This window comes from Gobio gobio, assembly GCF_949357685.1.
Source record: "Gobio gobio genome assembly, chromosome: 5".
NCBI lineage: Eukaryota > Metazoa > Chordata > Actinopteri > Cypriniformes > Gobionidae > Gobio > Gobio gobio.
Window position 1 is genome coordinate 54,669,114 of NC_137101.1, and position 27,096 is coordinate 54,696,209.

General features: G+C 37.7%; 2 protein-coding genes across 2 annotated transcripts; both read right to left on the reverse strand.

The window, feature by feature from the left end:
• Positions 1 to 1,195: 1,195 nt before the first annotated feature.
• Positions 1,196 to 2,221, reverse strand: LOC307126657 (putative nuclease HARBI1; the record flags this gene model as incomplete). Its single annotated transcript, XM_079817292.1, has 1 exon — positions 1,196 to 2,221. One exon carries the CDS (start codon positions 2,219 to 2,221, stop codon positions 1,196 to 1,198), a length of 1,026 nt encoding a protein of 341 aa, XP_079673418.1.
• Positions 2,222 to 12,395: 10,174 nt separating this feature from the next.
• LOC307126476 (uncharacterized protein) lies at positions 12,396 to 26,000 on the reverse strand. The gene is made up of 3 exons (XM_079816993.1): positions 25,939 to 26,000; positions 22,111 to 22,663; positions 12,396 to 15,758 (listed from the first exon to the last, which is right to left on the reverse strand). The coding sequence occupies exons 2-3, from the start codon at positions 22,598 to 22,600 to the stop codon at positions 15,004 to 15,006; spliced, it is 1,245 nt and encodes a 414-aa protein (XP_079673119.1). The 5' UTR covers positions 22,601 to 22,663; positions 25,939 to 26,000; the 3' UTR covers positions 12,396 to 15,003.
• Positions 26,001 to 27,096: the final 1,096 nt, after the last annotated feature.

A 27,096-nucleotide genomic window follows, 5' to 3' on the forward strand; every position in this document is an offset into this window, starting at 1 on the left:
TGATGGTGCTCATAAAAACCTGGAATGGACCAGAAAACATTATTATCGGTGTACATTTTGACACAAAGCATTGGCAGATGCAAAAAGAATTCGTTCCAAAAACTTCAGTGAGTATGAAAAAACACTACTGAAACAAATTTTGACCAACCATCCAGTTATTGAAAGTAAAATCCACACTACTGCTAGTGAGCAAAAGAAAAGGAGTGCTTGGAATGCAATTTGCAATGAATTTAATGCAAATGAAAATGCAACCACTTCAGGTGAGATTTCTTCATTATTATCATTGCTCATTTCTCATATTCATATTTTTGGGACAATTTATAATGAATGATTTTTGCCTGTATAGACTCTGTGGAAGAACCTTAAACTGGCTTTAAAACGACAGAATGCAGAGATCAGAAGACAGCGATTTACTACTGGTGGTGGACCACCAAATAAAGACAAAACTGATGAATTGAGTGACTTGCTGTCTGGAATAATACAGCACTAGAAACCTCTGGATGGTATACCAGATGATGATCACTTGAACAGTTCAGATGAAGATCTGACCACAAATGGTATGTTAGAAAGAAATTGATTTCTTCCTTTGGTACATATATTCCACTCTGTCAATTTTTATTCTTCTTTCATTGTAAGGATCATGTGAATTTATTTGTGCCTCTGTTTTTCCCCACAGAAGAAAGGAATCTGAATGGGTTGGAAAAGCCAGAGCACAGTGAGTGTGTGCCTTCCACATCTGCTCCTGCATCCCTGAGAAAAGATGCTGCCACCACCTTTCAGCAGAGAACAAGCAAGATGACCATCCATGAAAAGTTAGCCAGAGAATTTCATGAGGAAAAAATTAAATATCTGAAGGAAGAACATGAAATGAAAATGAGAATTCTACAGGTTGAATTGGATATGAAGTTGGAAGAAAGAGGTATGATCCAAAAACGATACAGTAAGGAGGCAATTGTGATTACCAGCCATGGTGAACAATATGATGTATAAACAATAAAAACAAAAATAAACCTTTTGTCATTTAGATATTCATGACTGAGTGTATTTAAACAACCACAAACTACATTTTCAACCAGTATTGGTTTAGTAATTTTTTTTTAATTTTGCTGCACGCTATTTTAATTTTGTACAGAACAAAAATTATCATGGCAAAATAAGGCATAATGAATACATTCCATATTGAAATGCATCTCATCTAGCTGAAGTGCTGCAATGTGAAAGCAACTCTGTGTGCAAGTCCTCGTTGGTCACTGGCTGCCTCAGTCATGGGCACATCTGCTTCATCGTCATCTTCCATTGGAGGATCAGGACAGCAGCGCTGCTTCAGGTAGTTGTGCAGCACCGCTGTAGCAATGATGACCTTGCAGCATCTCCTTGGCCTGAAGCGAAGTGTATTACGTAAACACTGGAATCGATTTTTCCATATTCCAAACATGCGTTCAACCATGCCTCTTGTTCGGATATGAGCTCTGTTGTATCTTTGCTGCTCAGCTGTTGTGGGATTTATGTATGGAGTGAATAAAAAGTTACTCTGACCACATCCACTGTCACCAAGTAGAAGTCCACTATACTGTCCACTCTGAAACTGAGCACATAATGAAGAGTTGACAAAAATCCTTGAATCGTGAGTTGAACCTTTCCAGCGCGCAACAATGTTTGAAAACTCTAAATTAGGTGTGCATACACCCTGAACGTTGATAGAAAACCAGTTCTTACGGTTCCTGTACTCCTCAGCATCAGGGGTTGATGGACACTTGACAGGAACATGACATCCATCTATACAGCCAATGACACCTGGGAAGTGCCCATATTCATAGAATTGCACTTTATATTTGGCTTGGTCAGCAGCATCAGGAAACTTTATGTAAAGACTCCTCAGTTCACAAATGGCTCTGCTGACTTTGTGAACTATTCTACACACAGTTGCTTCACTGGCACCACACAAATCACCAGTTTCACGGTGAAAGGTCCCGGACGCAAAAAACCTCAGTGTGAGCAGAACTTGGAGAGAAATGGGTAAAGGCCTTCCTCTCAGAGACAGACAGGAAAGTTTAGGCTCAAGCAAAGATATTATCTCCACTGCATTTTCCTTGGACATACGAAAGCGGTCTTGAAAAGCTGTGTCATCAAAGTAATGTAATGGATCACTCCTATCCACAAGTACTCTGGCTGGCCTCTGTTGTGCATGTTGGTTTTCATTTAGATATTCCAAATATTCCATTCTCCCTCACAAACAGTACTAAGCAGGAGTTAAACCTGCCTCTTTGAAGGATTAATTTAAGATTCAATTTAGTCATAGACTAGCTATAATCCTACCTCTTGCAATCGGCTTTGTTTAATCCAGAACAGGCTAAATCTTTGACTATTTTAATATATATCTGTGTCGCTTTGAGTTAAGACAGCTCATATATTGCATTAACATACAGTACCATATAAAAAGTCATCACATAAATCATTTTAATATATGTATATATAATAATTATTTTATGGGTATTTCATACATGGTATAAACCTATATCTTCATATATCGTGAGGATGTATATATGTGCTATAATGTACTGGCTTATATGAAATGTATATATTCATTCAAATTTCTTAATTCAAATTTGGCTGGGTGGTTAATAACACATTTTTCTGTGGTGTGACAAACTCAGAACACATACTTCATTTTGACTTTACAGGGACTTTAAGGAAAATTTGATGTATTGTCACAAGGCCTCATTTAATCATTGTTACATTTCCTGAATTGGCATTAAGGTCTGGATGGTGTAAGAATATGGTGTATGAAATATACATATCTATTTAAATAGAATCCCCAAATCTTTTTATTGTAAACAGAAACAGGAGATGAGACGCCCATTTTTAGAGGCACAGGACAAGAGTTGACTACAGGTAAATGTTACTTTGAAAAATATAACACTTAATGACTTATTTGGTTGAAGTAAAACAATACTGCATTCATATAACCTTGGTTGCATTATAGGCAATTGAAGACAGACAGAAGAGGAACTGAATCACGAGGAACCCATTGATGGTGTGCCCATCAAATTCAAGTTTCCAAATGGAATGGAAAAAATTCGAAAATTCATCTTGTCAGAGACAATTCAAGTAAATGACTGAGGATATTTAATTAAAGAATAGACAATAATGATATAAAACACTATTGTTTTAAAATCTGTTTGGGAAATAATATAGTAAATAGCCTTGATGAAGAAAAATATTTGTATAATAATGTCACCAAGTGTAATCTACCTATATTTCATGTACTTCTTTTCAGATCTTGTTTGACTTTGTTGGTCAGGATGACCTGTCCAGTGAAGTGTTCAATGTTCAAGATGCGACATCATCTACACCTCTTGAAAATAACCTTTCAGGAACACTTAATGATTACAACATCCAGGGTCATTCAACACTTTATGTTGTTTGGGTGAGTAACCCTTAGATTTACCGATGTAAATGTTCTTTTAGGAGACTTCCTGTCAGCCTGGCAAGGGATGAAACAGTCACTGACACATCGACACTAGACTCCGATGATGAAAATAATGAAGTTGGTAGAGGCAAAAGAACACCTAAACCTATGTAAGAGAGAATCATGTTTATGATATTTGTCAGATTTAAATGGATATAATACAAGGATACAAGGATTTTATTTGTCACATACATAGAAATACTAATGTAAGACATGAATTAACATTTGAATGTTCAACTTTTCTGTACATGGGGTGAAAGAAAGAAGGATCAGGAAAGTAATTGAATAAGTAGCAAAATAGGGGCGTATAATTGTAAAGTGTTCACAGTGTTAGTGTAAGAGGTGCTAGTGTGTGAAAGTTCAAGTGCCAATTGATGTGATTTATGTAGTTTTGTGTGTGTTCTGTGTGAAAGTGCAAGTGTCAGTCTCAGTGAAATGTGCCCCACCATTATGGTGATACAGAAGACAGCGACAGAGATCCTGCACCCAAGATGGCACCAACACCATCAGATCAAAATCGCCTATCTTCAGGACCCTCATTAATGTCACGATGGTAAATATAACCAGTATTTGTCCGATTGTGGAAATCAATTGTTAAACTATTAAATTGCTGTTTTTTTTAGAACTCTTCTGTTCCAAATGTCACTAAAATATCTCCCTTACAACCCTTTCCTTATGTTTTATGATTATTGTTTAGCAACCGACCAGCTCGAGGGCCATCCTACTTTGCCCAACCTCCACTACCACCCCCTCCAGGGCCATCCTCCCTTTCTCAACCACCACTCACCCCTCAAGGGCCATCCTCCTGTTCTCCTCCTTCATCACTCGACCCTCCAGTGCCATCCCTCCACCATGCTCCCCTTCTAGGCCTCCCGCATTTTTCTATACCTCCTCAGCAGTTATTCCAATCTCCTTACACCTTTTCATCTCAGAACAACTACACAGATCTGTCTCTACGCCATCCACCTCCCTCTCCTCTGATGGTTTGGCAACTAGCTACAGAGAAAGAGCCACTGAAGTATTTGTGCCCAGCCTGAATATGGGGCGTTCTGGGAAGGATTCAAAGAAGAATTGTGCGCACATCCAAAAAACATTTAAAAGGTGCTAGATTAGATGAAGCATTTAACTTGGTGAACAAGAATCTGCACACTGCTGTTGCTGCTCCCAAAGATTTATTAAAGCTGGGTTTTCACTGCCTTTGACGTTTTATTGGAACCCACAGGTCTCATTGAGGTCTTTTAAGCCATATTAAAACCGATTCATGGTACAAAATATGTTTTGCTGTTATTATTACATCAGTAATACATTAAGTTAACAATGTTGAGAGAAATGACTCATTTACCAAGATCCTAACCCTAAGCATGACTGCACACTTCAATGAACTACAAATAGCAGCGCCATATTTTTCCGTTCCATCGTTAGAATGATAAAGGCTTATGGGTAATGTAGTTTAAAATGTTTAGCAAAGAAGTTAAATAAACACTATCTTTAATAAACAATGGGATGCTTAAATATGTTCATTGTGCAAACCTCTATGACATATTTGAGAGGCAGGCTGAAATTTGTTGTTTTACTGTGAGCACTGTTTGAAATTCCTTTATACCACATTTCATGTAAAAAAAAAAAATTGTCCAACATTATTTTGTAAACAGCAAAATTAGTTAAAGGGGCTATATGCAACTTTTTCCCCAAAATAAACGTAACAATAGCCTTTTTATTTTACCATTTATGACTCAAACATCTCCTGATGAGCATACTGACACCTGGGGCCCGTTCTTCGTACGTCGCTAACTCAGTTAGCTGGATTTGATTGTTGAGGATTTGACATGATCTCGGATTGTTCGGTTCTTCGAAGCTCATCCTGGACTTGCTGTCATAGTAACAGGTCCGTAAGCTTAAACCTGCTCATGAGCAGCTTATTTTATGTAAACAGGATTAGATTGCATCTTGAGGTGATACTTAAAATCTGTCCCAGCCACTGCTACTTTACAAGAGTTCATTACTGAACCAGGGGCAATAATAATAATTTTAAATAAGAATAATAATATAAAAATGTTATATTGTAGGCTATATGTATATGAGAATGTATATAATATTATAATGTTGTTTATAATAATATAGACACAGCCACTTGATTGAGCGATTTATTTGTGATGGAATAATTACTTTATAATTTTATTGGAGGTTTACACACATGTTGTACAGTTACTCTGAGCCATGCATTAATTTAAGTGATGACAGATATTATGGGATGGCTTGATGCAGCGCAAGAGATGTAGAGAATTTGACCCTTAAGAAACTTTAATACTGTCACGTTACAAATCTGCTCCAAATTGAAGTAAAAATTAAATTACAACATTTAAATAAAAATGTAAAGGGTGTGCAAATACTGTATAAAATCGTGAATATAATTAATTGGTAATCATGTTAAAAAAACAAAAAACATTTATCATTTATCTATCATAACTTTTATGTTGGTTTGGTGGTTTGGCTGTTTCCTTATAAAAGTCCAGAAATTCGTGGGGTTTTTAATGTATAATTTGTCAAGTTTTTTTGCCAGGTGGCTTTTTTAATTATATGATGTCATTGCTGTCTTGACGCCAGCCAATCGCTGCATTGCTGATCGTGGTTTCGAGTATCGATGCATCTGCCCTCTTCAGGGAACACAAGAACGCTCTGTGATCTTAGATCATTTAATCCAGATATTTTAATCCAATCCGCAAATTCGTCTGAAGAACCAAATTAGCCAGAGATCAGTTATCACAATTAAAAGATCTGGGATCTGTCAAATCATCTTAGATGTATTAAGCGAGGTACGAAGAACGGGCCCCTTGTCCGCTCACAGTGGGTGCACCTATAAGCCTGTATCCTATTTTTCCTATTTTCTGGCGGGTCGTTTTTTCCCGCGCTGTCTGCGGATGTGACGTCACCACCGCTGCGAGAGCGAGCAGAAAATAAGAGCAGTTCTGTTTTTTGGCCACAGGTGTCAGTCACGAGTTTAAATTTCAGAAAAACGCATATAGCCCCTTTAAACTTTGATTTAGAATAATTTGAAATGTGCCCTTGTTCTCCCTGGGGGTGTAAAGACAGTAAAACATATGCATACACAAACATCCCCCTTTTGCTGCCAAAACAGCCCTGACCCATCAGGTCAGGTGTGCCAAGGTGTGCTGTGGTATATGACACCAAGATGTTAGCAGCAGATCCTTTAAGTCCTGTAAGTTGCGAGGTGGGGCCTCCATGGATCAGACTTGTTTGTTCAGCTCGTCCCACAGATGCTCGATTGGATTGAGATCTGGGGAATCTACACCTCAAACTTAAAATTTTTATAGATTTGTAATTTTATCCAAACATTTTAATAAATATTGATTGTTTTGTTTGTTCAGAAAAGTGATGAAATTAAATGTTCACAGAAAAATTGTAACATTGAAAAAAAATGATGCTATACTATTTTTATTTTAAGAATTTTTGAAATTAAAAGTGAGAAAATAAATGGCATTTGTGACTGTGTCTTTATTTTACAGTACACAAAATTAATGCAGTAATCCCCATTACAGTAGTAGTTATGAAATACTTAACTTTCAACTGTTCAACTTTTTTTTCTACACTATTTAGACAAGGCAATCCTGATTTTAGCCACACAGCCTAGGACCCAGCAAGTAGTGATGGGCAGACCGAGGCTTCGTGAAGCACTGAAACAGTTGAAGCAAATGTGCCATATTGTGTCGAAGCTTTGAATCAATCTGACACCCGTCTCTACGGCGACACCTAGTGGTCACTTGCATGTGTTGATCTGAAATAACCTGACAATGATCCATGGAGAGAAATAGTTTTTAACATCTGTCTGACAACTACATGATCTTGGTTATGTAACCTGTAGCCTTCTCATTCTGAAGAACTATAGGTTTTTTTTTTTTTGGTCATGAAAAAGGAAGATTAATAAAATAAATAAAGCCACAATGTGTCACATTTGTTACATAACATTTGTATTCAAAAGTATTATTTTCTCTGCTGCTGAAGGACTTAGCTGACTTCTTTTTTTACATATAATTTCTCCAGCCTTTGAAAAAATGCTCTCACAAGGGACACTTGTTCCGTTTTTTTCAGCTACAGTAGACAACTGTAATTTAACTGTTAAATTACAGAGGTCTACTGTAGCTGAAAATACGGAATTTAGCTGTTAATTTCAAAAACAGTAGTGCTTCGTATTTTTACGGTATCATGCTGGCAACCACAGCTGCCAGTAGATTACCGTTTTTTTTTACAGGGAAATGTTTTACATTGATATCTGTTAAATGACATACTAGTCACAACCAAATAACTCAGCATTTTATATTTGTCTATGGGTATCAAAAAGGAATAAAGCTAAGTTAGTCTTTTTTTTATTATGATAAAAATGTAAAGGTATTCAAGTAATATTCAGTGCATATAAAAAATAAACACCCATCAACATATCAAAATACAAAAATGGCTAATGAAAAAGCAAACATACAAACAAAAACAAACAATATATAGACAATCTTCCAGTATATAAAATACAAATCGAATCAGGCTTCACCAAACATTACATAACTATTGAAAAAAAAAAAATTATTAAAAAAAAAAAAACACTCGAACAGGCTTTAACAAAGCATCAGCATTTTTAATACCTAAATAACTTGGTATAAACAAAGTATAACTCACCAGGCCAGCACATTTTTCAGAAACCAACCTGCAAGTCCCACTCAAAGTCCATGAGTCTCTTTAAAAGGTCTGACACTTTGGTGTTGACAGTTATGGTTTTCTTTTGCACCGTTTCCCCAGTTTTTTTGGATGTAACTTTTCCCCGTACAACCTTGGTCCCCTTTTCAGGATTTATTCCAACAAAACGTCTTTAAAATAAGAGAGAGATATTTTCAGTGAACAATGATTTTATATAGTATTATTTTGATTATCAAAGTTTTGGTAACACTTTACAATAAAATGTCATTTGTTAAAGGAACACACCGACTTTTGGGGACTTTATCTAATTCACTGTATCCCCCAGAGTTAGTCCATACATACCATTCTCATCTCCGCGCGTGCCATAACTCTTTCTTACGCACCCACCGCTAGCCTAGCTTAGCACAAAGACTGGACCGGCTCCAGCTAGCCTACTGCTCAATAAGTGACAAAATAACACCAACATTTTCCTATTTACATGTTGTGATGTGTGTAGTAACATCGTGTTCTATGGCTAGGAACTATACTCTCATTCCTGCGTAATGATCAAGGAACTTTGAGCCATCCCATGATTGCAGCGGCGCAATGATATTACATAGTGCCTGAAAATCCCCAGTAGAGGTCTTCTCGGGTCCTAAAAACTGTACCCGACCCGAATCGACCCGAATAACTACTTACCCGAACCCGACGTGCATAAATAATTTTTTTTTAAAGAAAAACCCGACCCGAGACAGACCCTATAAAATTAGACCCGAGTCCGACCCGACGCCATTTCCTTTAGAACCCAACTGGACCCGAACGTAAACGGCATTTACATTGTGCACAACTGTAAAGTAATTTTTTTTTAATCATGAATAAACTTAATGCATTTAACAAATAATAAAGCATTAATGCATTTAATCAAATAATCGAAATGTTGACTTTTTAAAGTTTAAAATAAATTAATTTAGGCTTGGTATTTAAACTAGGCTAAATGTTGTTTGTAATAAATGGCACAATATATAGACTATTTTTATGGGCTTCTGTGTATATTTTTTATTATATGGCTACTTATATTTTTCATTCTTCTTGTTTTCTGAATACCATTCATTTAAGGATGTCATACAGTGAGGAGAAGTATAATTTGCATAGCCTACATGTTAATAGTGTTAATAATGTTAATGTTGTATTTTATTTACCGGTGTTTTACACTAGCTACTTCTAAAAGAAGGCTAATAATAAAATGCAGATTTTACTACAATGCAACGTTCGCGTGTTTCTCTCTCAACATGACCCGATGTCATGTGAATTACACTCGGTCCGACTTTTCTGGCAAATATGGTCAATTATAAAAATGTGCTTTATTATTACAAAATGCATAGGAAGCATTATAGTTTTTTTCGTTTTCTGTTTTTTAATTGAAAACGGATTTGGAATGGACGGAAGATACCCTGATTATACATCAATCATTAGTTTAATATTTCATCTTAGAACGAACAGGGGTAATTTACTTTAATAAATCAATAAATAACTTTAAACATTTGATGATAATATTATGAAGCCAAATTTATGTCAACACAAAATCTTTGTTATCATCATATAATGCAAACAAATAGCCTACACCACAATGCATGCAAAACAGACACGCATCTTCCAAAAATCTTTTTTTTTTTTTTACATCATAGACCTATGGTCGCACTATATACATTTCATCGCAGAGTAATAAATTGGCCAAAACATTTTAAAATAACAATCCGAAGCCTAACTATTAGGCTAACTGTTATATTTAAAACTTGAACTTTTAACACCAAAGCATCAAAAATAATATTGCCTCGATTTACAGGCAGATTAGCGCAGAACAGAACAGAGATAACCCTATTTAACATGCTGGTTTATCCTATATAGGTTTTGAAATAAAGTCAGTTAAATGTCACAGTGTACACTGTACAGTTCTCATCTCAGCCTACTTGTCGTTGCTGTTCAGGAAGAGCAAAGCATTGACACTTGCTGTACCAAGACAGTTACGTCGGTTCTCCAGAGTGCGCCCAGACACACTGAAAGCACACTCGCAACTAACACTGGAGGCTGGAACACACAGAATCTTCCGTGCAAGAGTTGCCATCTTTGGGAAGAGGTGTTCTGTGTTTTTCCATACACCTAAAATGTCTCTGTCACTATCGTGCATGACCATTTTTTTATTCAAGTAGGCATTCAACTCATCCACTGCCATGTCTTGGTCATCCACATCCTCCCACTGGCTGAACTTCGCTGACGGACCAGCAACTACAGCACGTTCTGTGGCTGCGGTTGTAATATTTGGAACTGGAGGGTCCGTGTCTGTTGGGCTGGGAAGGCCGTCCCAACTTGTTCCAGGCACTTTGGTATATTTCGTCTCTCTCTTAGGCCACAAAAGCACTGCAAGCTTTGCTTGTTGGTCGAGTAGTATTCGTTCACTCAGAAGGTCTTTGGCTCTGCTTTTCAGAATCTCCAGTGCTTTAGGGTCGGCCGGTGTAACCACGCAGTGCTCAAGTAGTGTAGATTTCCATAAAGCCAGCAGATGGATTGTAGGATAGTTTGATTCGCTCAGTTCATCGCTTGCCATTTTGAATGGGGTCAAAAAATTTACTAGTATTTGGAGAACATCTTTTGAGATGTGACTCATTTTGTGTATTTCCCCTCTTGCCATAAGAAGTCTTTGCACATCATCGAAAGAACCGAGTACTGATTCAACCATAGCGAGCTAAGTGTTCCAGCGAGTCTCACATTCCTGTTTGAGGGTGCGTGTCAGGTGGAGCTGCAAACCAGAATGCTTAAAATATGTCGTCAGTGACTTACACTGATTAATACATTCTCTCACGGGCTGTAACGAATCTTCCTCCTCCTCATCAATTCCCTTCTTGAAAGTGTGTTTCAGCACAGTGTTGAGAACGTGTGCATTACAGCTTCTGTGTTTCCAGCTGCTGAGAGCAGCCTTTATATTAGCGCCTTGATCGCTAACAAACACAAGTTTGTCTATTTCAGCTTGTGATAGTCCGATAGTTCCAGGCATTTCCGTGTTGTAAATAAAATAATTTTTCAAATATTAAATGTGTCATTCTCTTTAAGTCACGCTCAGAAATGTGTCATTTGCATATTAAAATATAATATATTATTTCAGGTCTGCCCCAAAAACTTTTCCAATTGTCTATGAACCCTGTTATTCTGCGGACACCATTTCAACAACCAGCCATTGAGTGAGGAGAGTCTGATAAGTATTTCATCACTCCGGCGAACAGGAAGCAGGCCAGAGCAAATTTATGAGTCTGACATCATACTTGCTCATTTACACACTTCTTTAAATGTTAATTTTAGTGATCTCCAAACATCAGTAGTGCCGATGTGAATAATAATAATAATTTACGATTAGCATTAGCCAGCACTTTTGAATTTGCTTTGTCTAAGCGTTCGGCTCCTGGCAAACATCTGACTATGGACGGCTGGTGTCTCTATTTTTACGTTCCGTGTAATATAATCACCAGTCACTAGGGCACTTTCAACAGGATTCTCAGTGGGTGCGTCACTGAGCTGGGAGGAACATGATGTTCAACCATGTTTTGAACAGAACAGTGTTTTGTCCCGTGACTATGCCATCTCACAGTCACCCAGTTGCTCTACTGCATGGGCTTGTGAAGCCCTCGCCGCTGACAGAGTTGGCTATGCTAGGCAGTGCATGTGACAATAACAGGGGAAGATGACATGACTCAAATGTGGTGAGTTGGATCAGTCAACAAACACTGTGTTTTATGGACTCAACGCGATCGCACGGCAGAAAAAAAAAGACTGTAAGCATGGATGGCAGGTTAACAGGCTAGTGAACAGGCTAGGAAAGATAGAAAATAGAGCTTTATGGAGCTACAGACCCAATTCACTCATGCAGACAGGAAACCACTGTGCAACAGTGAAAATGGCCCATTTGTGTATTGTGTCTGTGTATTGTGTGTGTGTTGAGCCACGTTTCAGCCGCTATAGCAACGGACGCAACCCGGAAAATAAAATCTACCGCTGTTGTGCGTGCAGTTGTTTGCAAAAAAATTTTTGCAGTCTGTTTCAAATGTATTTTGTTTTAAGTAACGAATATGCTTTGGGGAAATGTATCAGAGTAAAAGTTGACAGAAATATAAAAACACAAGTACAGATTCTCTCCAAAAATAGTCATAAAGTATTATTTCTTCACTACATTACACAACTGCATGCATGCAAGTGTTTTAAAGAAGAGTAATTTATTTGTTTTCAAGTCGATAAACATTTATAAATGACTTGTAGTCAGGGGATTACAGTTGGTTAAAGGTGCTCTAGAATGGAAAACTGTATTTACTTTGGCACAGTTGAACACAGTTGGTAATTGGAAGAGGAGCTTTAAAGCGTTCATGATTGTGGTTGCCAGATTTTAGTCATTTAAATCCCCAATCAGGGCTTTTCTTTTAAAAGAATACGTATTATATACGGTGTTTAACTTAAAATGTGCAATCTGGCAACCATGTGCACGTTCTCTCTCTCTCTCGTGCGTGTAAGATCTGAAAACAGCAATAGACAAGTAAGCTGCATTTCAGCAATCTCCATTTGAGATTTTCTGCTTAAAGTGTCATTCAGTCGGTCTGTGTTATGTCACGAGTCACAAGCCGCTTGTGCTGTTTGCGATTGTGTTTGCTGAATAACTGCACTTGTGTGAGCTACTGAAATGAGCCAATCAGAGCAGAGCTCAACATTATTATTCGCTTCCAAATAAGGCAATAACAGCTCATTTCATTCTAGGGACAATTTCTTGGGTTGTAAATGGACATGTAAAACTGTATCATGTAAAACATGTAAAACTCTAAAATGGATACTGGATAAAAAAACATAATTAAAACAGTGCTGAACTTTGAAAATGCGCTAAATTAAAAACATATATAATATGAATATTAAAATGAGAAGTTCTAACAGAACAAATTCTTCAGAAAATAATTTAAACATTAAAATATTACAGGTCAAATTTGTTTCTTTACTAATAATCTAGAAACATGCATGTACATTTCATAGGTAACACTATGCAAGTCCCTATGCAACAAGGATGTATTAGCTTACATTAACTATAGGCATTGTGCATACATTTTTACAGCATGTATTAAAGCTACACTATGTAACTTTTCCGTCCACTAGAGGTCGCCTGTTCTAAACAAAGGCGTAGTTTGATGACGCCACGTTTGAGCGCAGAATCTTGGGACATGTGGTCTTCAGCTCACAGCCGGAGGAAAAGAGTCAGTAAAGGACTCGGGCAGAAATCATGGTCATGGATGCGATTATTAACATTACTGTAGTGAAGCAGAGCAAGACCGAGTGTTGTGGAGCTGAGCAAGGCCGCAGGAGCGATTGAAGAGCGGGACTGTTATTATTGCATAGGTCAACTTTTATTATGACACGGTCGCCGGCGCCACTTCCTCTTTTCCAGTCATGAGTATGAGGTAACGCAACTCTGTTTATCGTATTAGATATATCTGAGTGTATTGAAAAGGAAGTTATGACGTTCGCTCTGCGGCTGCTATGACACTTGTTTACACTGCAGTGAGAGTAAAGCGTTTCTGCTAAATAAAACCGGAAACCGAGGGTAACGCAGATATGACGCAATCGACAGGCGACTCCCTCAAACGCATAGCTCACACGTCCCGGTTCCTTGGTTAAAATAGCAATTTCTCACGATTTACAAATAGTTGGAAACATTTGGGATATTCTCAATACTCAACTGAGCAAAATATATAACACTGGCCTAGTGGTTTCTGGATATTTTAATGCAAAAATCTTACATAGTTCACCTTTAATATGAGCAATACAATTGTACCTTGATCATTCATGTTAGTTCATAGTGCATTAACCAAGGTTAACAGTTAAAAAATTCAAACAATTAAATGTTGAAATTAACATACTACAATGAACAATACTTCCACAGCATTTATTAACCTTAGTCAATGTTACAAATGGAATCTTATTATGTTACCATTTCATACAAATCCAAACAGTCTGCTTTTTTAGAAGGAGATTATCTACTGAAAAAACGAATGCTCTGCTTTGTTTATGTTTCTGTCTGCAGCATGACGATACAGTTTGCTTTCTCACATCACAAATTTTATATGTGCAACATTTGGGTCGGACTTGCATGTGTTTTTATCACATTGTTTTAAATGCTTGAGGTACTGCTATTAGCGTCCTCTCAGCCTCGTCGACAAACATACACACTGCTGTTATTTACCTGTTAATGCAGCATCTAGTCAAGAAATTAATTACTTTATAATGATTTGGCAACAAGTACTGTTGTGCTCTGTATTCATACCGTTTCGCTGGTGTTTTAAACATCTGAAGTGTTCATGCTCTCCGTTCAGCGTGCAGTCTCACGTGGTAATGTAAACAACACACGTGAGGTTTTTTTCGCCTCTAGGCCGCTCTCCTGCTATATCATGCCAACAGACCCTTCTCAGAGCTCCTAATGACAGCGCACCCTTCTCAGCCGCTCCAGCAATGGACGCAACACGGGAAAACTATCGGTGAGGATTTTTGCTGATAACCGATTGTTCCACCAAACAACTATCGGTGCCGATTAATCGGCAAAACCGATGAACCGGTCGACCTCTAGTCTAAACTATTCATCACACATAAACAAGTTTCATATCACTTAAAGATCTTCCTGTTACAAGTTATGCATCTAACATGATCTCATGAGCTTATTAGTACGCAAAGTCAGTCTGACACACTTGTGTTTGCATAAACACTAATGGGCGTATGTACAGCTTCTAAATCAGTTGTACATATAAATACTTTTGGAAAGTACAAATGTTTCCTTTATTCTACTTCTCCCCAGAATGAATTCTCATGTGGACTTTAAGGTTTCCATCTTGACTGAAACTGTCTCCACAGTGAGGGCAGGTGAAACGGTTATTTCCATTGTGAATATTCATGTGTATTTTAAGGGTTCCTTTCTGAGTGAAAGTTGTTCCACACTGTTGGCAGGTGTAAGGCTTCTCTCCAGTGTGAGTTTTCATGTGGTAATTAAGATGTTCTTTTTGCCTGAAACTCATTTCACACTGTTGGCAGGAGTAAGGCTTCTCTCCAGTGTGAATTCTCATATGGATGATAAGGGCTCCTTTTTGATTGAAAGTTACTCCACACTGTTGGCAGGTGTAGGGCTTCTCTCCAGTGTGAGATCTCATATGGTTTTTAAGATTTCCTTTTTGCCTGAAACTCATTCCACACAGTTGGCAGGTGAAAAGGCTCTCTCCAGTGTGAGTTCTCATGTGTTTTTTAAGGTTTTCTTTTTGATTGAAAGTTACTCCACACTGTTGGCAGGGGTAAAGCTTCCTTCTAGTGTGAACTCTCATGTGGACTTCACGGTATCCATGCTTTTTGAAACTTCGCCCACACAGATGGCAGGTGAAATTACCGACAGTCCCTGTCTTCTGAACCCTTTTTCCTGAAGTAGTTTTTTCAGTCTGCGAGACACTCAAAGATTTTACATCAATTATGAAATCATGATGTGTCTTGTCCTGATCTTTCTCTTCCATTTCATTCAGATCTTGACTCTCCTCTTTCAACGGCATCAGGTCTAAGGCGAAAAAATACATACAAGTTAAAAGTTAATCCCAGTTTAATGCCACAAAAAAAAAAAAAAAAAAACATTTTGACACACAAAACATTAATAACATGTATACTGGATCATATACACCAGGGGTGGCAAACTCAGTTCTTGGAGGGATTCCTGGTTGCATTCGCACCGCCATATATGAACGCTGAAGCGCCATCACAAAAGTCAGAGATTACTTAATAAGCACACAGTAACTTTAATTGATTTTATTGTAAAGCATGTTCAGGACTCTTACGTAAGGGAACTTTTTATTGATTTCACCTCAGCTTTTAATAGAATGCAGGTTCACTCGCTTCTATCACGTCTACAATGTGCATATAAATTCTGCTGTAGGTTGAGAAAATATGCCAACAAAGACACGTGGATACGTTTGCTGAGCCCTGGGGGTTATAAGCCACAGTAGCTCAGCAATCTGCCTCGCAAACACCTTTCTCGCGCATTCCGAGTGATTAAGGCGGTCATCCAGAATTCAATGACACATACTAACATAGTCATGAGGAATGCCCTCCACCTGATGTAAAATTGAGCAGTATATGGTCTAAATTGAGCAGTGGAGTTCACATAACACTTCAAGACATCCAGCAACCAACGCAAGCACAATTGGCAGGAAAGTGAGGATTCCGAGCAAGGTTCAGACAGTGTGCATCCTTCAGAAAACTGCAGTCAAGACTGCGAGATACAAGAGGACATCCACCAACTGGAACATGAGATGCAGAAATCACAGCATGTACACTCGTCCAGTAAACGTTGAAAAAAGTTGAAGATGCTCAGCATGTCACATTTTAGAAATCCTGTGTAATGTCTCCCATAACAGAGGGATAGGTGGAAACGCATATATAGGCATTTTGGCCATTCGTGAGATCCTGGCCCAAGGGACTGGACACTTCCATCCTTGCGAACCATAAGCGACAGTGAGTGGTCATCTCTGAAGCAAAAAGAGCCACACGGAGAACATGGAGGCCTGTCAGGACCAGCATGAAATACTTTAGAGAGAACACTGCACGCAGTTCCAGCCGGTTGATATGTTCTGTGGCCTGGGTCAGTGTCCAAATACCCCTCAGACTCCATGCTGTCCCCCATCCTGTGGGAAGCGTCTGTCGTGACCAACTCCCGACAAGAGGGAAAACAGGGCACACCTCCCTTCAGAAACGACCTGTCTCCACCACCTCGACGCACGTATGCAACGGTGAGAAACTACAATCAGTCAATGCCAATGTCTGGTGGGATCTAGCAACAAACCAGTGTTCCATAACTGGAGTGGTCTGAGGTGGAGTAAACCCAGGGGAATCACCACTGTAGCTGCCATTAGCATTCCTATTAGTTGTAGGACCACCTCATACGGCAAAGACACACCCGGGTGAAAGAGAATGTTTGTCACACATTCCTTAGACAGGGAGGCAGACATTAGGTGGGAATTCAGGGTCATTCCTATGAACGTAATGGTCTGTGTTGGAATCAGACAGCTCTTTTTTTCAGGTTCATGGAAAAGCACAACTTCTGCACGTCTCAAAAGCAGTCTGGAGTCTTGCTCAGCCTGCCGTCTCGTGGGGGCACAAGGAAGCCAGTTGGTAGCACTTTGAACTGGTAGGATTGATTCAGGAAACTGTTGTTCATCACAGAAAGTTTCTGTGTTTCAATCGTGACGTGAAAGTATGCATCTTTCAGGTCGATAGGTCGGAAACCACCATCCTTCTTGGGAGCAAGAAGATACATTGAATAGAACCCGTCTCCCTGAATGAGGGTATGAACTCTGTCTATGGTTCCCTTCTGTAACAGTGAACACATTTCCTGACAGAGAACCATTGCATGAACTGACAACCATAGGAACAATTCTTGAAAACCTGGGAGGCCGGTATTGAAACTGTAGAGTATATCCCCTGCTCAGAGTCGTCAAAGCCCAGGGGTCTGATGTGTTGGTCCTCCAGTACTCCAGCTCTATAGTTCTATAGTAAAACGATCGCCCACCGGCCTGAGTATCTCAGGCTTTATGTGTGCGCTTTTTAGTGGTTGCGCTGGGACGCTGACGGGATCCTCCTGGCAACTGTCGATGAGGTGGCCGGAAAACTGTAGCAGTAACATGAGGTCTTTGAGGGGGCTGTGTCTGAGGTGTAACATGCCACGGAAACGTTGCTCCCATGTGGCATAGTGAAGCCGTGTCTGAACTAGGCATCCTAAAAGGTTGGGTTTTGCTGCACCTGCGTCAGTTGACGAGTGGCTTCAGACTGCTGAGTAACCAGTGAAAACCGAGGGGCAGAGAGTATAACATTACTTTGAGGGGAAAAAACACTCAGAACAGCTAATGGATGATCAAGTCAATGAGAGACCATTAACTTATAAATGCTGAAAACACCAGCAACCAGATTGCACCGAGAGGCACAGAGTGTTAATTACATGAGCAATATAAACACATTAGTCTCACTGTGTTGTGCTTGGAAAACTGCCACATCACCAAAAAAAAAGAAAAAAAAAAGATTAATAATGTATAGGTATCTGCATCACCGAGTACCAGAAAAAAAATATCAGTACTCATACTCGGTCCTTAAAAAAATGGTGTCGGTACATCCCTAATATATATATATATATATTAGCTGCAAATTACTATATAAAAGTACATTTCTATAAATTCCCTTGTTTGAGGTGTAACATAAAGCTCACATTATAAATGTTAGTAATACGTATGTAACTTTCTGTCATAGATTAATTTGCCAAACAACGGCAATTTTCTTAAAATCTTCAGTTCTGGGTATGCCGACCCACAGCAGCTTTGGTTTCTCCGCTCTGTTGTTATGTATCGTCATCACTGTCCTGCGTTCTCATTGGTTCGCTGGCATATGAGGGATTTAATGAGCAGGGTAAGCTGTGAGCGAATCGCTCGCCCAAGAGGAAAAATGAGCTGTTACTGCCAGATACAGCAAATACTGTAAATATGTTCATAATCGGTAAATGTCTATTCTGACTAAACATAACTGTGACCTTATATTTTTTTATACTATTTTCATATTTTTATTCTTAGAATTTGTATTACTATGTTCTTGTTGTGTTTGTATTGTATATGTGCACTGGAAGCTTCAGCACCAAGAGAGCTAGAGGTCTTCACGGGTCCAAAAATTCATACCCGAACCCGAAGAGACCCGTAATGTGCTTAACGGAACCAACCCGGACCCGTCTATTATTTCAAAAGCTGGATCCGGACCCGTGCAGAACCGAGAAATGCCAAAAATGTAGTACCCGGAACCGACCTGGACCCGTCTATTATTTAAAAGCTGGAACCGAACCCGGCGCGAAGACACAGACCCGACTGGATCCGATTGTCACATATTCCACAATAACTGATATTAACAAGTCAATAAACAAGTTATGAAAAATATAACTTTTTGTCTTACCTATAGCCGTCGTCTCCCTTCCTTGTAACGTTACTTGACTTGATGTATTACATCCTTGCCAAAAAGTTAAATCCATGTTATTCCTCTCTTGTTATCCCAAGCATGCTTAATTCACTCATCATTTCAGCTTTAAAAGTCCACTTCATGTCACGGTGACGGATGACAAATGCGTCTTTGCAGATTTGCATTTCGCCAAGTTAACTCACTTAATAAATTTGACTGTTTACCTTTTTGAACTATAATAACGATTGCTCGTTCGGTGGCTGCTGACGTCAGCATTATTTATTTGCTATCATCCCTGTGAGCCGAGTCTGACCACCAAAACTTTAAGAAATAAGACGGTTCATTCATATTATTATTAAAGTCAATCACAGCGGAAGCTCGGGTTGCCATAGAAGCATGACACGCGCTTGAGACTGCACATGCACGGTGGCTGGAGCAACCTGAAATATGAGCTTTTTTACGCCTGATGGGGTTTTGGTTTCCTTGCCACTGTTGCCTCTGGCTTGGCGTACTCAGTTGGGGACACTCAATTTTTCAACCAAATATCGAAATAAATCTAATTATTAAACTAAATTAACCATATAAACTAAATTACTGATTTAATTACTGATCTAAAGCCCACACTGTCATTGTATGATAATTGAAATGAACTGATGACTTTTTTTCTCCAGAATGGCTAGACGGCTGAATAAAATTATGCTGCATTATTTTCCTGTTTAACACTGTAAAGCTGCTTTGAAACAATCTGTATTGTTAAAAGCGCTATATAAATAAAGTTGACTTGACTTGACTTACGCAATTTGAGCATCATAGAAAACGTTTGTGACAGTTCACCTGAGATTTTGTAGCCGATTTGAAATATATTATTTAAATATAAAGTTCAAATCAAACTTCAACAGTGCGTCACACGTAGGCTGTTTGTCCAAAATAGCCAAAAAATAGCCAATGCATGAAGGACGCCCAGACAGAAGAGGTGCCCGTGGGTTTAACTTCTTGATATTCGTTATTTTTTAGCTTTTTTCGCACATCACTCATGAAGGTAACCATTATTATTACCGTGCGCTTGCAAAGAGAGAGAGAGAGAGATAGAGAGCGTGAGGCGAGCGAGCGAGCAAGAGAGAGAGAGAGAGAGAGAGAGAGATCGCTCGTGTTTTTTCTTCTTTCTTTTTTTTTTAAACCTTATTTCCCGGCTCACACTTTTCTTATCCTAATTTTACAAGTTGCAAGTTACAAAAAAACACACAAGCAGTGCTGACTGACTCTAAACACCGGCAGTGTTGCACGTCCGGATCGACTCGGGTATTAGACACGCATGTTAAACAGACCCGGGACCCGAAGTAATAGATTGGGACCCGACCCGGACCCGGCTGATCATTTAAAATACAGACCCGAACCCGTATGAGTCCCGGGTCCACGGGTCTCAGGGGCTCCGTGAAGACCTCTAGTGCAAGCACACTTGGCAATAAAGCTCTTTCTGATTCAGATCTCAATCACTGAAAATCACATTGTGTTTGATACAAAACTAAATAGACTGAATCCAGTGAAAAAAAGTCATAACTGAAAATATTTTCATAGCATTTTATTTTGAATGAAAACTGTTAACTGTTAAAGACTGACCTCCTGTAAGCTGACCTGTAACTATCCGAGTTAATCGTAGTCTGTGTGTTTGTTAAAGTCATCAATTGCATTATTTCAACTTATTTAAAAGAATAAATATATTTTTACTACTTACATTTATTCTAGTGATATTTTACTTCATAATAGGCTACTATATTTATTATATAATTTTTTTAGACACTTCTGACACGCATTTAAATTGACACCTGTCATGGTGTCTCTGATTTAGATGTGTGTCCTCAGCCGATGTGCTGTACCGTTTAAAGGTGAAGCATTTAGTTTATGTGACATTAGTGCCACCTAGCAGAATTACACAAATACAGCATATTTTGCAAACGTTCTTTCTGTGCATCACGCCAGACTCAACTCAAACAACTCAACAGCTTTTACGTGTGCTTGTGAAGGAATCAACAGGTAAATGTAGGCCACTTTCAATAAATGGACAAATATATTAGGAAACTTTTAACTGTGAGATTAAGCAACTGATCAGCAAACACACTGACTAGAGCGACAGCGAACACGTTTATTTTAAACTCATCCAACGTACAGGTGCATTTTTGACACAACATGTCACTCAGCACACCCGGGTTAAAACCGCTCGCCACTGATCTATATATATGTACTTGCAACAAAAACATGTGAGAATACACATCCTTTCTGCTTAAAATAAACCTTAATTAGCCCAATGAAGGACAGTAAGAGTTTTTTTCAAGCACAAACGTAACAAAACATTTGAAGTAAAAAAAAGTAATTTATATAGTATAAACTTGTGAAAATTAAAATATTAAATACAATTATAAAATGTTAAAATATTTGTTGAATAGTTTTATTTATATTTATGTTGTTTTATTTTTGTAATGTGTTTTTGTTGAGTCGTGTTATAATATTGTTTTGAACTGCTTGTTATTTACAATGGTTAGGCTTCTATTAATTGTTTTCATTGTTTTGTTTTTTTGTTTTTACGGTTGCGTTGAATTGTATTAAATCCAGACCAAAAATCCTAATAATCAAACTTAAATCATAATAATTATTAATGTTAATAATAATAATACAGGGAGACCACAACAACAACTCAAATATATTGTCCCTGTTTTTTAATTAAAAGACAACAACAAATGAGATTTTGACCACTCAAATAGGAAATGTCCCCGGTTTCCATTTCAGAAATCTGGTCACCTTAAGGGGATTTTTAGTAAAATATTAAAGGGAAAATATTATTGAAATTCTTCAAAAATATCCTTAATTTCTGTAGAGCTGGAGATTTGAATAATGATCAAATGACTGAGTTCAGATTTGAGAATGAAACCAACCTGTTTGTTCCTCAGTTTCCTCAATCTTCAGTTCTTCTCTCTCCTCTTTCTCTGTTTGCTCCTCAGTTTCTTCATGTTTCAAACTGAATGTTTCTTCAATCTTCAGTTCTTCAGTCTCCTCTTTCTCTGTTTGTTCCTCAGTTTCCTCAATCTTCAGTTCTTCTCTCTCCTCTTTCTCTGTTTGTTCTTCAGTTTCTTCAATCTTCAGTTCTTCTCTCTCCTCTTTCTCTGTTTGTTCCTCAGTTTCTTCAATCTTCAGTTCTTCTCTCTCCTCTTTCTCTGTTTGCTCCTCAGTTTCTTCATGTTTCAAACTGAATGTTTCTTCAATCTTCAGTTCTTCAGTCTCCTCTTTCTCTGTTTGTTCCTCAGTTTCCTCAATCTTCAGTTCTTCTCTCTCCTCTTTCTCTGTTTGTTCTTCAGTTTCTTCATGTTTCAAACTGAATGTTTCTTCAATCTTCATGTCTTCACTCTCCTCTTTAATAAACGCCATCTTTATAATAGTGTGTCATGTGGATCTCAGTCACTCCAGCAGGAGTTTTTCTGTGTGTTTGTCCTGTTTAAGATGAGAATAATTAACAGAAAGAAAAATAAATCCACACTAAATAATTTCAGTAGTTCATCGCACAAGTAATGGAGTCAGTCAGAGGGATAGTTTTTTTTCAAAACTACAGAATTCAAATTATTATTCAACTCAGCTACCGATGTATCGGCCAATGATTGGTAGCGGCTGATAAAAGCTGTTATTTTCACCATTGGCCTCTGCTGACTGTTTAAAACAGATCAGGGATGCGGAAAAAAGGTGTCCGACTGCAAATCATACTGTGTGTGAATAAAATGCCTCGTGTTAAATTTAGGTCAAGATAACGCGACAATAACGCAGACAGTTAGAAATAGCAACATAAAAGCGTCTCTATTTGACCCTATGAATCACCCGTAGCTCAAGACAGGGTTGCAGGTCTGTGTTTTTCCCTACACTAAACATGATCTGTAGCGCCTCTCATCCAATAATCACAAATAAATTGCTTTGTTACTTATAAAAAGAATCAACATCATCTTTCCAATTCTGTCCATTTTATCAGGAAATTCAAAGAATAAATGCAGTTTTGTCGCTCCTACATGTGCCGTGACAGATCGCTGTAGCGCCTCAGTTCAAGCAGAGCACGAGTCCTCTCTAACACTTTAAAGAGGTCATGAACTGAGAAATCAACTTCCCCTTGAGCTTTTGATATATAAAAGGTAGGGGTGCACCGAAATTTCAGCCGCCGAAAATGTTCGGCCGAAAATGCATTATCGGTTTTGGGCCGAAATAAAAAAACAGCCGAAAACATAAACCGAAAATGAATGTCACCCGCCCCTCCCATCCGCGCTTAGGTTTCACTCACGTTCCAGCCGTTATCACGCGTATGCCTATCAAAGATTAAGCATGTCAGCGGTATGAGAACAAATAGAGACGTATTCAGCTGAACTACCCATTGCCAGAAGCGACAATCCCCTTGACTACTGGCGTGCGAACAAAGGCTGCTTTCCATTGCTTGCGCGGAAAAACCTTTACTTAAACTTAAAACTTTACTTTAAAAAAACCCTTGTACACATTCCTAGTGTATTGTATAATATATATATATATATATATATATATATATATATATATATATATATATATATATATATATATATATATATGATTTACACTGGCAGCTCAGAGCTTTGAGCAGCGTTTAAGTATGAAATTGAATGAATAAATGTAAAAATAAAACACTAGACTTCACTATAAAATATACACTGATTCATATTAAAGCTACAGTACTAAAGTTTTTCAGTAAAGAGCAGTAAGTGATTTTCTCTTTGTCTTTTTTTGTTGTATTAACATTAAATGGATAGTTCACTCAAAAATGAGAAATTAATACAGGTTTGGAACAATATTAGAGTGAGTAAATAATGACATAATTTTAGAGGTGAACTGTCCCTTTAAGGACCGCATGTTCACTATAGGCTGCGCTGCTGTCAATTTAAGACCTGCATCTGATATACAGACCCACCGATTTTACTTTCACTTTAGACATAACCGACTGTGTTTATGTTAACCTTGTGTGTATTTGACAGTATTAGCGCAGTAAGACGACTTAGTCCAGTAATCACGTGTTTGACAAGCGTTTAGTGCGCGCGCTCGGAAAAGCGCATGTTAAAACCGTGCACGCGAATGAACCGGCAAGGCTTTAAAACGCATGCAAATAATGAACGTTCGTGATTGTGAATAACTATAGTGTTCCGTGAGTATAACTCTACCACTAACATGTGATGTGAATGTATGTCGCGTTGTTCAGTATATTGGGATAGAGGCAAATTATTGAATTTGTAGAAAAATAATTAATTAAATGCGAAACCGAAAAAACCGCAATTCACAGGCGCGTATTGAACCGTGAATGCCGTACCGAACGGTTCAATATTATATTGAGAATTGTGGCATCCCTAGTATATATATATATATATATATATATATATATATATATATATATATATATATATATATGTTTTTAAAAGAAGCCATTTTCAGTTTCAGTTTCGGTTTTCGGCCAAGTGCATCCTAAATTTTTGGTTTCGGCCCAGAATTTTAATTTCGGTCCAGAATTTTAATTTCGGTCCAACACGTTTGTGTGTCACGTGAAAAATAGGCTTCGGTTCTATTTCTAGCACGTTCCCAGCTTTGCTATTGCCTGAGACATGATAATAATCAGGACAGTGTTGTGATCTGAGCACAGTGTTCATATCATTAGCTAGCGTATAAACAGTATATATATCTATAAGCTAAAACTGTTCTCTCTCCGACACCTGCCGTTCTCCACTGGTTCTCCTCACACAATGTGTCTCCTCTAATCGTTGATCCGTCTAATCCTGGCCTGTCCCTAATTGTGTGTCACTATTGTATGGCTGTGGTCTGCCATATGAGTATTAATAAACATTTATAATTTCCTCAGCGTTTTTTATTCAATTTTCCAACAAAACATACAATGACATTTCACATCAAACAAAAAACAGAAGGTTAATCAACAGAAGTTGGGGAATACGCACAACAGATCTTAAACATTACATTTTGCTAATTACTTTTTTCAATATGAGAGATGTTTTAATACACTTCTTATTTCTAGAAATTGAGTTCAATGAGTCATAAAATATTTTAAGTAATAAAAAGATATAAAAAAAAATAAATGCAGGTGTGATAGACATTACTTTATCTTTATGAATATGAAACTTCCCAAGAAGAAGAATTAACATTAATGTGTTATCAATTATTTTGTAAAATATTTCAAAAACCACCACAGATATCCGCTTCCAGAATATTTACAATTACAAAATAAATGTATAAGAGTTTCAGATTTGTTTCAGATAGTCTTCTTTAAACTGGTTAAGAAACACATTACATGGATAAGACATGTGCATTATTTTAACATTAATGACCTTTAGTTTATTTGGCAGTAAAAACATTACTTACTGACCAACTTTCTCAATTGAAAGTAAAGAGAAATATTGTTTCCATTTCAAAACTGCCTTTGGGCAACAACTGATATCTCGAGAAATGCAATTTCTGATGTAAGCGTTATTACACTTCATATCTTTATATTAACACATCAATAACAGTTTTGGAGTCTGCAGACAAACTGTAACTGAGATGATCTTTCATAAGAGCCGCTGCTTCTGTTACTCACGAGTTTATTCTGTTACTTTACTTACACAGCGCTGATACATGTTAGATAAAGCAATGCAGTGTTACATTTAATAATACATCATTCATTCTGCGTTGCTTTAAACACTTTAAACGCTTAAAACACAAACCTTTCTGCAGCTGAATCACAGCAGATGCACGAGCGCGGCGCAGCCTTATGACGTCATAAACCAAGACCAAAATAAAAGTCCTGCTCAACCAGGCCTGAGTCTAAAACCACAGAAGTGCAAACATTTATGTTCATAAAATATATTAATACAAATAAGATGACAAAATTCTGATTTTCAATGTATTGATGAAATATATTTAATAGCACAATGGTAAGTTAATAATACAGTTCACATTAAGTGTTAAAAAAAAAAATTAAAGCAATATAACTTTTTTTTTCTTAATGATGTACTTCTTATTACTTACTTTTCCATGTAGACTCACATCTAAAGTCACAGTATTTATGTTCATTGTCCAATCCAGACGCTTCAGCCACTACCCATACGGAAATATAATAAATATGTGTATGAAATATCAATATATAAAAACATGAAACCTATTAGAAATTGGAACAATTCCATATTTTTACATATAAATGTATCCCATATATTATATATGTTTATGTATGTATAATATATGTCTCATATATGAAATATCCTAATATGCTCATATAGAGTAAAATCATAAATGCACAGCTTTCAGAAATGCCATATATTGACATATAGCTCTATTCCACATATTATATATGTTTAAATTATATATGTGACAAATCACTATCACTGACAAATGTCGTAGAGTTTTAGTAAAGATTTTATATATAAAACAAATTATATTTTTAATGTTATTTTAATACTTCACAAACCTGTTAATCACAAACACTTTAATTTACTTAAGTTTATACATTTATAACATACTTATGTTAATGACATGAACGTTGCAAGTTGATATAAATAATAATAATAATAATAATAATAATAATAATAATGTGTGTGATATTCTTACCTTCCATAATATCGAGGCTGTGTGGCTACACGACCTTCCCAAACCTGTGATGCTGAGCCTCCAGTCGTCTCCACTGACCCCTGGTTACTAACTGGCCCCCACACCGAGGGGTTTGGCCTGCTCCACTGGCCCCTGGTTACTAACTGGCCCCCACACCGAGGGGTTTGGCCTGCTTCACTGGCCCCTGGTCACTAACTGGCCCCCACACCGAGGGGTTTGGCCTGCTCCACTGGCCCCTGGTTACTAACTGGCCCCCACACCGAGGGGTTTGGCCTGCT

Excerpts from the sequence above, each read along its gene's own strand:
- LOC307126476 (XM_079816993.1), bottom strand. The coding sequence starts at position 22,600 with ATGGCGTTTATTAAAGAGGAGAGTGAAGACATGAAGATTGAAGAAACA. Across the intron at positions 15,759-22,110 it reads GGAAACTGAGGAACAAACAG|ACCTGATGCCGTTGAAAGAG; the intron begins GTTGGTTTCATT and ends TTTTCGCCTTAG.